Source organism: Pezoporus occidentalis, unplaced genomic scaffold (genome assembly GCF_034315485.1).
Source record: "Pezoporus occidentalis ecotype Australia unplaced genomic scaffold, CSIRO_AGI_Poc_V1 ctg50, whole genome shotgun sequence".
NCBI classification, from domain to species: Eukaryota; Metazoa; Chordata; class Aves; order Psittaciformes; family Psittacidae; genus Pezoporus; species Pezoporus occidentalis.
The window spans coordinates 226,047-240,745 of NW_026915836.1; the positions used below are offsets into that span (position 1 = coordinate 226,047).

The 14,699-nt window shown below is 41.3% G+C and overlaps 1 protein-coding gene across 2 annotated transcripts in view; it reads right to left on the reverse strand.

The window, feature by feature from the left end:
• LRPPRC (leucine rich pentatricopeptide repeat containing) overlaps positions 1–14,378 on the reverse strand; it is a 90,678-nt gene extending 76,300 nt beyond the window's left edge. Inside the window, exons 1-2 of one of the 2 annotated variants that reach the window (XM_062636963.1) lie at positions 14,232–14,378; positions 1,612–1,814 (exon numbers count right to left, since the gene is read on the reverse strand). In XM_062636963.1, the coding sequence (XP_062492947.1) occupies positions 1,612–1,814; positions 14,232–14,317 (289 nt within the window). In that variant the 5' untranslated portion in view covers positions 14,318–14,378. Of the gene's footprint in view, positions 1–1,611; positions 1,818–14,231 lie in introns of both variants that reach the window. The other variant, XM_062636962.1, reaches the window with a different exon arrangement.
• Between the last annotated feature and the right edge of the window lie 321 nt (positions 14,379–14,699).

Consider the following 14,699-nt stretch of genomic DNA (forward strand, 5'->3'; position numbering starts at 1 on the left):
AAAATAAGCAATAATGAGGAAAGCAAACAAGTAATTTAAAACACTGAGAGAGGGCAGGTTCAAATTGCAAGAGGGGATTTGAACTTCCCACGACATAATGGGGTAGTGAGAGAAATCACAGTTTATGGCATAGTTTAAGACTATGACATTTTTAAGACTTAACTTTTTAATCCCTGCATACGATTGGTTCATGCAACAAAAACACCTACACATCTCCAGTTTCACACCACCAGTGTTATGCTAGTGACAGAGTACTGTGAAAGGCAGAAGAAACAGGAAAAGGTTTGGCAGTATGACTATGGAAAGATGCACGACTACACATACAGGAAGCACCTTTGGGCATTTTTTGTGTTGCAATTAGAAATGGAAAAACAATACAAAGGCAGGCAAGTCTTTTTAAGAAATCAAGAGTTACTAACCTCCCACACTTCCGCTAGGTTAGTTTTCAACATTATTAATAACAAAGGACTGCATTTCTCATCTGGAAATATGCAATTTATTCTTATGGCATCCTAGTTAGATCTCTTGTGAAGTTCTACACTTTTAACTATACTTACACAACCAGAGGAAACCACTGCAAGTAGTTACTCTTTTCTTAATGCGCATTCCTAAAACCTGTGCAACTAACCAAAGATCATGAAGAACTGTGATTTGCAAATAAGCTTAGGGACGCAAAATTCTTGCCAATCCACACCCACAAATTATAAACTTATACCCAAAAAAGACAAAGCTGTCAGAATCAGGAAGAATACCCCAAGTGAAAACACTAGAAAGTTCAAAAGAAAGACAGCATGAAGCGAAGACAGCTTTTAAATAGTAAACCACAAGACTTAAAAGCACAATCCCAGCTATATAAGGCATTAGCAGTCCAGAGCAAAGTTTAAAATTAATACAAAACAATACATGCTATCACTAATAAATATTAGCAGTAGTACTTAGTATATTTAGCAAATATCTCCACTGACCAATCTTAACTGGTACCAAACCTTACCAATTGTGGTACCTGGCTCTCAAAATATTGATGCAGTCTAGCTATCTTTAGCCAAAAAAGTACTGAATCTGTCAGAATTAACAATGCCTCAGCTGCTTATTTTTGGTTTACTTAAAAAATAAAACTTTCTTGTCCTGAGTATCACAGCTACCTGGGAATGGGGAAACTTGGGGATCACCTCGACATTTCCCTGTTACAGTGCCGGTTTAACACAAATAACCTCTTAAGGATAGCATGGTTTATTACAGGTGTTTAAAAAAATATACTGTGTAAAAGGGAATGCCCAAAACAGTTATATGAGGAAAGCATAACATTACCAGATTAAAAATCTACAATAAGCAAGGCAGTACAATCAGACACCTTAAAAGTACGCTGAAGTTTTATAAGACTTAAAAAAATCACAGACAAAGCAAAAAGAAAAAGTAGTAAATGTGTGCATTCAAAGCAAAATAATCTCTAAGGCATTTTAAGTCTGTGCATCAACGTATGTAGGAGATTAAATAACACGTACAGACAAAATATAAATGAGAACTCCTTCAATTAATTTCCTTGGTTTGATGTACAGTTATATTGCTGCCTTAAACTTAGCTTTCCTTTGGTTTTAAATGGAAGCAACTTACCCGTTTTGCAGATTTCATCAAAGACTTTTAGTAGGAGACTTTTAGGGATGCGGCCAGTTTTTCTGACGGAGTTATCCAGTTTGTTGAATGCCCAGTCAAACTGCCACGTCCGCCGGGTTGGAACGTCTGAAACTGGTTCTTCTTTAACACTTCCCTCCTGCTGAGGTGCAACCGTGAGGAACCTTATTTGGTGCACAGTGTTTCTGCTTAAATAAAAACAAAAACAAAAAGAGTACGCTTCTGTGAGTCATTTTGCAACTACAGGCACATAATGTCAAACAGACAATGCACTTCTTGCTGATGAATAGTTCCTCAAAAACATTCCACATTGATATATATAAACAAATACAGGTGATTCATTTCAGTGTCTTTCTACTTAAAAATACATAGTCATCTGTATTTTCTCACAGTGACAGCTCTGAGATTTTCAGCTGGATTCACCTCAAGTTAAATGGTTCAAATGCCATTCCCACAAAAATAAACTTTTTTAACCACCAAGTGCTTTGAAGGCCGACTGTCCCATTACAGCTTCTCAAAAGATCTCAGATGCTTCTGAAAAATCACTCCAAGAACAGTCACAGACAACTCTTCCACAGCACAGCAAATCATACTTTTCGGTTAAAAAAGTCACTACAGAGCCCAGTGTTTTAGACAACAACAGCTTACAGAACAACAGGATCATTCCTCATTCGTCAGGATTTACATTAATGGGTGTGAAGCTGCCATACTGCAATGTAAACCAAACATCGACACTGGACTTCCCTAGGGTACTGCATCCAACTCAGGTCCTTACATAAGGAGGATATGGACCTGCTGGAGCCAGCCCAGGGGAGGCCACAAAGATGCTCTATGGGCTGGAGCAGCTCTGCTCTGCAGACAGGCTGAGGGACCTGGGCTTGTTCAGCCTGGAGAAGAGAAGGCTCCAGGGAGACCTTAGAGCAGCTTCCAGTGCCTAAAGGGGCTGACAAGAAATCTGGAGAGGGGCTTTTGACAAGGGCCTGTAGGGACAGGACAAGGGGGAATGGCTTTAACCTGACAGAGGGGAGATTGAGATGAGACATTAGGAAGAAATTCTTCCCTGTGAGGGTGCTGAGGCCCTGGCACAGGGTGCCCAGAGAAGGTGTGGCTGCCCCATCCCTGGCAGCATTCAAGGCCAGGTTGGACACAGGGGCTTGGAGCAACCTGGTCTAGTGGAAGGTGTCCCTGCAGATGGCAGGGGGTTGGAACCGGACAGGCTTAGAGGTCCCTTCCAACCCAAAACATTCCATGATAAGTATTTATCTTCTCAAAATAGTGTCTGTCAACAAGAAGCATAATGAAAAAGTGTTCTTATGTCTATCTAAACAATAAAAGCTTGCCCATTTTATTGTTTCCTTTAAAGAACAAGTTGATGTACATAAGAATAAAAAAATAGCATTTCTGCCACAGCAGAACTGTGAACAGCCTGTGCAGGTAAAATTATCATTACACACAAGCATTTTTGGAAGTCTCTTCTCAATTGTCCTTACAACTTCACAGAATAACTCTAGACCATGCTCCTCCAGAACGCTATACAAAGGAAGTTATACATGCTGGAGGCAAAAAGAAGATTCAGCAACTTCTGAAGCTGCCCTTCCTCATCAGCTAAATTCCTGGAAACTTTCTAGACTAGTGAAAAACCTCCCCAAACAACTAGCCGTTGTATTCCCTGCTGCTAGAAGTCTTATGCAGTAATGACTGCACATTTCGTTGAGACAGCAGCCTAAAAGCGAGGAGAGCTGGCATCCTCTACAAACCAATTCCCACCCTGGAGCTTTTTCACAGGTGTATCTGCTGGCTAGTTTCTCATCAAAAGATAGTGCTAGTTTAAGGCCTTAGGAGTGGAAGTCTAATAGAGGAGAAAAAGCTTTCTGGCAATTCACAGCTTCAGCAGCATTGGCAGCAATCTGCTAAATGACAGAAAAAACCATAAGGTGGGTGCGTATCATCATGGTGGGAAAATCAGACTGGTGGTTTACCATCTGGTTGCCTCTTGTGAGTAGGAAGTAGCCCAAACACCACTTGTTTCCTTGCGGTTTGAAAGAATGGTTTGATAACTGAGCAGTCCATCAGTTCTAGGAGCATAATTCTTTAAATAAAACCAGCCTGAATCAGAATCTGTTCCATAATAGGGCTGTGAGAACAGTTAAAACAGAAGATGTCTGATTTCTGAAGGCATTAAAAAATCCTTTAGTAATGACGACCGTCACTACCACTACCTTGAGAAAGGCACTACCTTTTTCAAGCAGGCAAATTTTACATTGGCCAATCCCAAGTTTCTTTCTGAAGAACTTTTCAGAGTCCAGCAAATAATCTGCATTTTATTTGACTAGGGAAAGGACGAGGAAGAAAGAACTGAGTAAGAAAAAAACCTGCCAAAAAAGGAGAGATCCCCTCAGTCTCATTGATACCTCCTCCTAGATGCAGGCTCTCAACCACTCCATTGCACTAGCCTCTATTTTATTCAGACCCCTCTTCTGAGCTATTTTAACTCACTAGCCTGGCACAATACCAATTCAGCCACTTTGGCAAAATCTAACAATTACCGTTCCATTAGACTGCAGTGGAAACAGCTCGTGATGTCCAAAAAACACCACAATGAACCAGAAAAATAAATGGAGTAGGAACAGGTGGCTAAAATCAGAGAAACCAGGAAGAAAACCAAGAAACTGAAACACCACTTTTAGTGATAAGCAGCTCAGCAGATTAATGCCATTAAACTATTTTGGTTATTAGTAATGTCATCTGTCACTAGAAGTATTTCCAAGGGTATCTTTTTCCCTGATTCTTTCTTTCCTTCCTTCCTTTTCCTCTTCTTCTACCTCATCCTATAACCAGACAGGGTACTTTCCCTAAAACAGAAATCATTAGGAAAAGTCAGCAGTACAAAGCAAAATGCTAAAGATTAAGTCCTCTTAGGTGTAACAACCAAACGAGATGTCTACAAATTCAACTCTTCAATAATACATAAAGGGTAATTCTCAACTGTGAGCAAGCCATTGTACAGCTCTAAGAATGAAACTACTGATTACAAGTTTATTTTTTCTTAAAGATACAGATAAAATGGTATCATCCACTCTTACACCATTATAAAAAGCTACTTTCAAGTTCTTCAGAGTACTTCACGTGAGGGTGGAAAAAATGCTTTGTAAGCCAGCAGCAACACAGGCCTTTGTAAAACAGACATCTAGACTTTCATTTCCATTAACAGGCAAAGCACAAGTGGACAAAATTCCTGTGCTCCAGATTAAGATCTGCTATTGTTTTATAGTATTTTGCAAGTTATTGAGTTACCTTGTGTCACATAGCACACTTTAACCATACACAATTTTGGTATCTATAATTCTTAAGTCCTGAACTAAAAAAGTCATCTTTGAAAGATTCTCCACATGTCAGAGTCAAAAACATCTTAAAGCACCTGCATAGCTCCATCAGACCCAGTATGAAGGTAAAAATAGCACGGGAATGCTCAACATACACTGGTTTATAGCATGAGAGGATTCTAAAATTTCATTTGTTACTAAACTCTCCCTGCTTAACATTTAGCAAGTTGCTATTTCTAACATCAGTTTAGTATATTATACCAATTGATAAGGTTACACACTGTAAAACATTATAATCTTACATGAACTGTTATTTTCATACACTAACTTAACCTTCTGAAAGATCAGCAGAACTGGGCATTCCTATTTACACACCTCCCAGATATTATCAAACATCATACTGGTGTTTCTCTTCATTTACACTGATTACAGACATACTAAGAAATGGCACCATGGGAGCCCGAGTGCCAGTTTTAGACAGGGAGAAAAAGTAAGCGAGTATAAAATAACTTGAGGAACTCCAACTGGCATCCACCTACACTGGCATTATCAATCTTGAGATACAGCATCTCTCTCTGAGATACAGCATCTCTCTCTGAGATACAGCATCTCTCTCTGAGATACAGCATCTCTCTCTGAGATACAGCATCTCTCTCTTGAGATACAGCATCTCTCTCTTGAGATACAGCATCTCTCTCTTGAGACATAACATCTTTGAGATATAACAATATCTTTGAGACATCTTTGAGGTATAACAAACTGAGCATCACTCGGGTGCATGTTATCACCTGTACATGTTCAGCACTTGAGTAGAATAACATTTTTATCACAATTAAAGGCACTGTGTAATAGCTGAGCCAATCCCATAGTAAGAACTTAAAAACAACTACGGCTTCAAAAGCGGTATGAAGTTGCAGGCATCTACTGTCTTGAATCTGGTTCTTAAAGCTACAGTCAACTAAGAACACAAAACTTATGAGAATATGGGGGGGGGGGGGGGGGAAGTAAAAATGCTGGGAGCTCACTATTCTAAAAAGACAAGAAAGACAACACCAAAAAAATGCAAACTTAATAAATTAAGGGACCTGGTGTGAGGTTTGATTTCAATCAATCAAGAGAAGGACAGAGGAATGCAACAGAAACTGAAAACTGATACTAATGGCACAGCCTCCCCATGAAAGCGAAGCAGCATGCAACAGGAATCTTAAACAACCTTGTGCAATTCTTCTTTCCATTTTTAGAAGCTGAGAAAGAACAGGCAATTAAGAGGAATTTAAAAAAAAAGGCTTTTCGATATAGGAAAGATTATTTTAGAAAATACATATACCTCCTAAAATAGAAAAAAAAAAGATCATATAGTGCTTAGCTTTCCAAAAATTAAAACTGCAACCATACTGTAAATTTTAACCATTTTACATGACTAAATGTGTAGCTGACAATAGGGAAGACTCAGCTAAGTACTTGCTAGAAATGATAAGATACGTTATATTTAAGACACACTAATGGATCTTACTCAATCTCCAGTCCTTTGGAATTACCTTTGAAAATTCATGAAAGCTTTGGGAAAAACAGAAGCATAATTAAAAAATAATTATGAACTGAAGTACAGGCTTTTGGCATCATGTTACCTGACAATCTCGGAATCAGAACAAGGAGATACGATGCACTTTTAGTTAGAAAAATAGGGGTTAAATAGTTGTTTTTAGTTTTTTTTAAACAGACAAAATATATATCAAGTTAAACTGTGCTGATCAGGATTTGTTGCAAAATTGGGAATGTATTTTGTTTGATTCTAAATTAAGCTATATCCTGACCCAAATGGGAAAAGACTGGTACAACCCATGAGCATTCAATGATTTCATTAATAATTTGGACAACAAAAGGGTTAATAAACTTATTACACCATAAAGGTGGCAAACTCTTAGAACAAGAGCCTCAGACTTCAGTGTTATCTTGATTACTTGATGTAATGGTCTGAAATGAACGAAAAGGAAATTCAGTACAGGCCAAAGTTGTATATTTTGGACAATGCAGAAATATAAGCTGGTATACAAGTGGACAGGCAACAAAGCAACCAAAGTAGTGCTGAAAATGAGCCACTGCTAAACATGAAGCATCACGCAGCAAGAAGGAAAACTTCCTTTCTTCAGCTCCTAACAGCAGCAACACAGATGAAATACACAGAGAATCAGTCTGCTTGTCATGATGCGTTTACTCATAAAAACCAAGTTTAAAAGACTCATCTATCCCATTCCACTTTCCAAGTAAAGAAGCAACTGCACCTAATCCATCAGGCATCACACTGGTAATATCAGCTGTTGTAATATTAATTGTAACAAAGTATTAGAACAGGATACCATGACAAACTTTTTTATTTAGAAGCTTATAAAGTAAGACCGGGGGGGGGGGGGATTTATCACGCATGATCTTGGTATTTCTCATCATGCCTTGGTGCTAGATGTTAAGATTATAGTCTTATGACATAGTCATGTTTCTCCAATTATTTTAATTAACTTTTTTTTTCCAGAATTAAATGCTATGCTACACAGTAAAATGGTTGATACTTCTCCCAGGGCTGCAACGAGGGCCAAGTATTTACTTTCACGTATTAAACGGCATTTTAAGATTTTCTCCACATGAAACACCATCTTTTGCATGCACGTGAAGGAAAACAACAGACTTCACATCTGTTTAAATCAATCTGATTCTTCCCCAACGTATTTCTCTTTACTATGCTTCAGAACTATGTTTCTTTGTCCCTACCCAGAGAAGCTCAAAAGGATATATTAAACCCTATGAAGTAATCTCTCTCCTACTCCCACAATCACAAAATTACAAGTAGCCTTCTGATAATGGAGCTTTTACATAACTGCACCTTTCCACCTTTCTCAGCTTTGTCTCTACAACTGTGAGGGTTAAAACTGTAGACCTTGGCAACACAGGAAAGGTTAACTAATTATACGTTTGTAATCCCACACACAACCACCCGCTATTTAGTGGTAAGTTCTCACCTCCAGTTTATCTTAGAACATTTGGAAAGTAGTGGAAGACAAACTCCTTAAAAAAAACTGACACAGGGATGAAGTGTGCATGGGGAAATTTATACCAAGTCAACCAGTACTTGTTTGAAGGGTTTGGTAAGAATCCCAGTGCCCTAATAAAGTACTTAAACGTTTCCCTTATTTCCAGAGCAGACTAAAGGCAGTGTCTTCAGTTTCCTAAAGGAACACATCTTACACACCAGTCTGAATAAAGTGTCCCATCTTCCCCAAAACTCAAGTAGATGGTTTCAGTGCTCTCCCAGGCAAAAAACTTGACTAATTCCAAACACTCAAAAAAGAGAATTACCAAGCCACTGTATGGATATTTGCCTCCCTTTATCACAGCCATAGTAAGGTAGCTGCTGTGCTTTTTCTAATGCAAGTACTGAATATTTTGTTCTTTCCAAACTAAATAAACAAAAGGTATGAAATAGTTCTCAAGCCATAAGCCATGATCATAGTAGAATAATGAAAAAATAGTTAAAATTACTGTACATAAAACCACTGAAGACTTACCATTAGCTAAATTTACTAATCTAAGACTAAATATACCATCTGAGATGACAGCCTGATTCATGTAACAGTATTTCCCCAGTCTTAGCTACAGTCACCCACAAAGAAGGCCACAGTGTTCAGGCCACTGTATCCTTGTTTCAGTGAGATACAGGAGGACTCTAAAAGAGGAAAAAAAAAAGTATGGCTTTTTTCCACATACACTGAAAAACCTCACGTTTCCGGGAGAGTACCTAAGAACTTCGCCCAAGTGATTTGCAACAAGCAAAGCAGAAAACGTTTGCTGGTGCTACTTCTTAGGAAGCCCATAGACATTTTGTATCCATCAGTAAAATACATACCACAACTGCAACAGCAGTGCAGGTTGTGAAACTTCACTACAACACAGCATTGATTCAGTATCATCAAAAGCAAGTTTACTGAATGCCTCCGCTTCATTCAAAGCCCACTTCTTGCATCATTTTGCTCATGTGACATAATTAAGCATCTAGCTCTATATTTTCACTATCATAGAATCATAGAATAGTTAGGGTTGGAAAGGACCTTAAGATCATCAAGTTCCAACCCCCCTGCCATGGGCAAGGACACCTCACACTAAACCATCTCACCCAAGGCCTCGTCTAACCTGGTCTTGAACACCACCAGGGATGGAGCATTCACAACCTCCCTGGGCAACCCATTCCAGTGCCTCACCACCCTAACAGGAAAGAATTTCCTCCTTATATCCAATCTAAACTTCCCCTGTTTAAGTTTCAACCCGTTACCCCTTGTCCTATCAAGGTCTCACAAGAGCAGAGTAAAGCAGCAGGATCACCTCCTTCGACCTGCTGGTCACGCTCCTCTTGATGTAGCCCAGGATACGGCTGGCGTTCAAGCGCACACTGCCTGCTCATGTTCATTTTCTCATCAACCAACACCCCCAAGCCCTTCTCCACAGGGCTGCTCTGAACCTCTTCTTTGCTCAACCTGTAGCTGTGCCTGGGATTGCTCCAACCCAGGTGAACAGCCAAAAGCAACTTGTTTGCAGCTAATTAAAAACAGACGAACCACATTAAATCATTAATAATTTGGGGGTTTAAGTTATGGTTTACCCAAAGATTCTTTCAAAGGGTATTCTTCCACCCATCCCATCAGTGTCTTTCAATCTTGTACACACACAATGTACCAAAAGGCAACAGTCTTTACAAGGACAACTTGAAAAGCTTTGTATCTAGTATCCTCTTGCCAACTTTATCAACAATCACACCTCTGAACAGTACACGGATCTTGCAGAAAGCAGGTTTCGCAACAGCACAATTTCAGTTTGGGGATAAGCTCTTAGCTCCACAATCCTGAAACCTGACATTTAAGCTTATATGTAGGAATCTTAGACCGAAGAAGTGACAGAAGGCTTGCAAGATTTTCCTCCTCAACTACACTTTCATGACCTATGTCTTTGGAGCATAATTGGTCTCCTCCTTTCTGAGGACAATAAGGTGTCAACTTCAGGACCCAGCACCTAAAAGCACAGCTCAGCAATAAAGCTGCATTCATCTAATATCACAGAGTTATTGAACAGGGTTCTCTCTTCTGCCAGAGGTCCCACGCATCTAGAGTTCATCAGATCCTTAAATGACACAATACACCTGTCCATCTGTCAAAAAATGTTTTCCTTGCAGTCTAGCAAATGAAATCAGCCCAGTGGCAGGTCCAAGGAGCACCCTGATTTAGAGCAGGACAAGTTGGCCAGCAACAGGGGGTAGTCAGCATGGGAAGAAAGGAGCCAGCACTATTCCTCCCAACACCAGCAGCAAGCTGTTAACATCAAACCATAACATAATCACCTAGTGTATGTAGAATAATAAAAAAATATTCTGATATTAATTCAAAATCTGCTATGAACACTTGTTGAGAGGCTTGTTACAGCATACTTGACAGTCAGCTACTAGCAGCAAACTTAAGTACCTTTTCCCTTAGTGAAGCTTCTGTGGACAAAGTTCCAGCAAATACTTTGTACCATATAAATCAACTAAAGCTTCCTGTTGCAGATCTGAAGTCTGTTGTATTGGTCTGTCATAGTTTATTTTGGTATAATTGCATGGCATGAGACTGATGACATGTATCTCAGCATATTTTGTACTTCATACTAGGGGTACTCAAGTGAAATTTGCCTTAGATCCGATTTGCTATGAGATGCTTCTCAACCATCCAATGCAATCAGATACCTACTATCCTAACCCATTTTCTTTGGATTAAATCTAGAATTTCAGATTAGTAATCAGAGCAGTACAATGCTTTGATAAAAATCTCTGCCTGAATGTGAATGGTTGCTGTTTCACATCTCTAAAGAAGTTAAAAGATTTGCAACTTTTCTGTAACCATTACTGTTACTAAACTGGCTTTATTACGTTCAGCGCTAAAGCAACTACACCAAGCACCCCTAAACATATAGTCGTTTACCCAGGTCTCTTGCAAAATGCTAGATTATTCCTTGTTATTTTCTCTTAAAACTGTGGGTGGGTTTCCCCACTATCCCAATCAGAACTCTAGCAATATTCCCTGGAACTTACTGCAGCGGACTGCACTTCATGCTCAAAATACCATCTCAAGACTTGAACTGTGAGTATACCAAGTCTACATGTCATCCGTATGTCATTCTAGCTCTTCGAAAGAGGTCCATTTCCATAAATTAAGGCTTAAGTAGAAAGAAACAATAATGAATAATTATTTAAAGTAAAAAAAAAGGAATTAGACTGTGCACTCATGTGTGCCATTTAAGTTCATAAATGTTACGCTTTGGTCCTAGAGCACCAGTTGTGCATGGGAATGCCTAAACACATACAGTAAAGTGACAGTAAGACAAAGATTTTTAATGAAAAATTCTCTTAGGAATGAAATTACTGGACAGAAAGAATGCACAAATTCAGGTATTCTACTCAGTCTTGCTTCAATGTAATTCACAGTTTAGAATGAAACCTAGAACCTATGAAATAAATACCACTGCTTTTTCTTGTGAGTGTGCTCTCTAACAAGAACCCTTCTCACACAGTTAACTAAATCTAGCCTGAGAACTAAAGCTTCCAGCATTATTACTAAACTATCCCACATTTGACCCCACTTAGCCTTGAAGATATAGAAGAGTATTACCTAGTGCAAGAGAAAAGTATATTTTAGAAGGAGGAACAAGTACCAAACCCCAGCTGTTATAACTAAATTATCACTGCATTTCCAGAAATGGAGTTCTAGACAAAAAGCACTACTAGCCCTCCAGCAAGTCCTATGTTAATTTCAGTATATATCACTTCTTGCAACAATCTAATCTCAGAAATTAAGCTTCCAGTCAAGGAAAACAAAACCCAGCTGAATTACCACAAAGTAAAGAAGTTTATTTATGATTTGCAGCTAACTAAACAGGTGATTCTGTTGCCAACCATACTGCAGACACCTTTCCAAGTTCCCTGGTCCTTCCTGCACAGGTCTACTCCATCCTTCACATCAACTTTAGCATTTAATCACCTGTTACACTTCAACCACTAGAACCAGCAGAAAACTGTATTAGCTTTTACCTGAGATTTTGGTCAGACTACTGAATAAAATCAACAGGTTTTGATAAGCACTAAAGCAAGTACAGGTAGCAACAGCTTCCTTATTTTCGTGGTGAGACTTCTCTCTCTGAGTTCTCTACTGCTGGTTGTTCCCATCCCTTCTCCTGAACTAGCTCTGGAACTCATCAAGTGCTGTGCTTGAATGTATTTCTCTCTCAAGAATGACAGAAAACTGTTCTGGTTTCCTACCAGGAATTAAGTTATGCCGACTTAAGAGGGGTCACCAGACCTGTAACAAGGCACAAGCAAGACAGGACAGAAGAACTGTCTCCCTTTGGTTGAACTAAGGTGCGTCAGCTCATAAAACTCAGTGTGTACACTTATTGCTTTTTTATTCTCAAACATTATGCAAAACTTTGTTTATAGCATCATGTGGACATTTAATGAGAGATTAATTCCAAGCTCAGTCACTAGCACTAATTAAAGCTACATGGTGATAGGTTTTTTTTTCACTGGATAATGCTGAAAAGTGTGCTCCCGTATTCAGCTAATGGGAACACCAGCTGCTATCTGAATAGTTTGTAAGGTGACACTTTTACACACCAGAAGCATTATATTCCCTTCCCAACCACCTGCACTGGAGCCTCACTAGGTTTTGCAAGCGCCAGCAAAATACAGCAAACTTTCATCTCCTTGGAAGAAACAGGTCTAAACTTCTGTTTAGCTACTCTTTTATATTTAGCAATTATTTATAATTAACTGTTTAACCTTATATAAATTTCCAGTTAACAGATGTAATTATAATCACTGCAAGTCACTTGACATAAGTGAAAGCATCTCAACCCATTCCCAGCTCCCTCTTTTACGGCTTTGAAACTGGACATGGTGGAAATTGAAAACCTAATCTAAGCAAGGCTCAGAAGTCATAAAACCTTTCTCTCATTCACAGGCAATCTGAGAACCTGCTGACAATGAAATAACCCCTAATGTTAAAAAAAGTTTGCACAAAGCTTCATGTAACTGTAATAGCATATTTGCTGCATGAAATACAAAAAATAGATACCAAACTCTTTGACACAGCTATCATCTGCTTCTTGGGACATGTAATTCAGGAAAAAATTACGGAAGCAATAAGCTTGCCTATCTAACAGAATGCTAACATCACCCCTGTGATTTAAAATCAAAGTGCTTTGCAAAACAGGCACTGAAATGTCGTACATTTCAGTGTGTCTGTACATTGTGCAAATGTGCTTTGTACATTTCAGTGTACAATTATGACACGTTTGCTTACGTACTCAGGGCTGAGCTTTTTGCATTTCTACACTCCATAGGTCATGCTTTGCCTAGAAAAAGTTGGACTGGATGGCCCCTGGGGTCCCTTCCAACCCGGTATTCAGTGACCCTGTGATCCAACAGGTATGCGACCACAACAAAAAGAATCCCAAAAGTGTACCTGTGGTGCACTGCGAATGGAGAGAAAGCTCAGACCTCCCAAAACTAACATTATAAACAAAGCGAACAAACAAACAAATAGAAGAAAGGACTGCGTCTTCAAACTGCCTGCCGGGCATCAACCACAGATTAGCGTGGTCAAAACGGCGACAGGAATGCACACAGGTGACCTTCCCACCCTAAGTGCATAATGAAAGAGACGGAACTACGGCAAAGGAATGAAGATACTCCTCCTGATAACGGCCCCAGCGGGGCCCGAGGGTCACTGTAAGCTGCCCGGATTCCAGCTCTACGGTTACCCCAGTCAACAACTACCCATCCCCGAGGGTCTCTGCCCCTCTGCGACCGCCCTCGCACCGCACGGCCGGTCCCTCGGCAGCAGCCTCCGCCGGAGCACAGTGCCCTTCGCTCTCACACAGGCCCAGCGAGGCTCCGCTGCGGAAGGCACGAGCCGGCCTCACCGACCCACCAGGGCTCCCGCGGCCTCTGACCCTGAGCTAACCCTGCCGCGCACACGTGGCCAGAGAACACCGCACCGGGCCGGGCCGGGCCGGGCCTCAACGCTCCCACCGGCAGGGCCAGGGTGGAAGAAGGAGAAGGTTTCCAAGTATGCACCACCCGCTGCAGGCGCGCACGGCGGCCTAGCCCGCAGCGCCCTTGGGCACGAGGGCCGCCGCCTCGACCGGCCCCACCGCCACCTCCGCAGCCCGCCGGCGGTGGCCGTGCAGCCCCGCGGCGCAGGGTCTCACCTGGCGGGAGCGGGCGGGCGGAGGAGGGGCAGGAGGCGCGGGCAGAGCGCCCGCAGGCGCCCGGCGGAGCTCAGCAGCGCAGCCATGACCGCCGGACGCGAAGGAACACGTGAGCGGGGCACCGCGCTACTCCGCACGCGCACTAGAGGGCAAAAGGGGGCGGGAGGCGCCGGCGCTCCGCCTCCGCCGGAATATGTGAGGGAAGGAACCATTTGCCTCAAAGGGGGGGTCCGCCTGTTCTGCTTTCAGAATGGGTCTGCTCAGGCATAGGCATAGTTCTTAGAGTCCACCCTGGGCCGCTGATGGGCCACTCCACACAAGGCTGGTGCTGTAGCCAACCGGTAGTCACTGTGGTGGGAGGCGGTATGGGTGGTTCCGCTCGCTGAAGGGGAAGAGCGGGAGCTCGGTGCGACTGGCGGCGGCGGAAGGGATCAGCGGGAAGCACCGCTTTTCCCAGCAGGCTCCTCG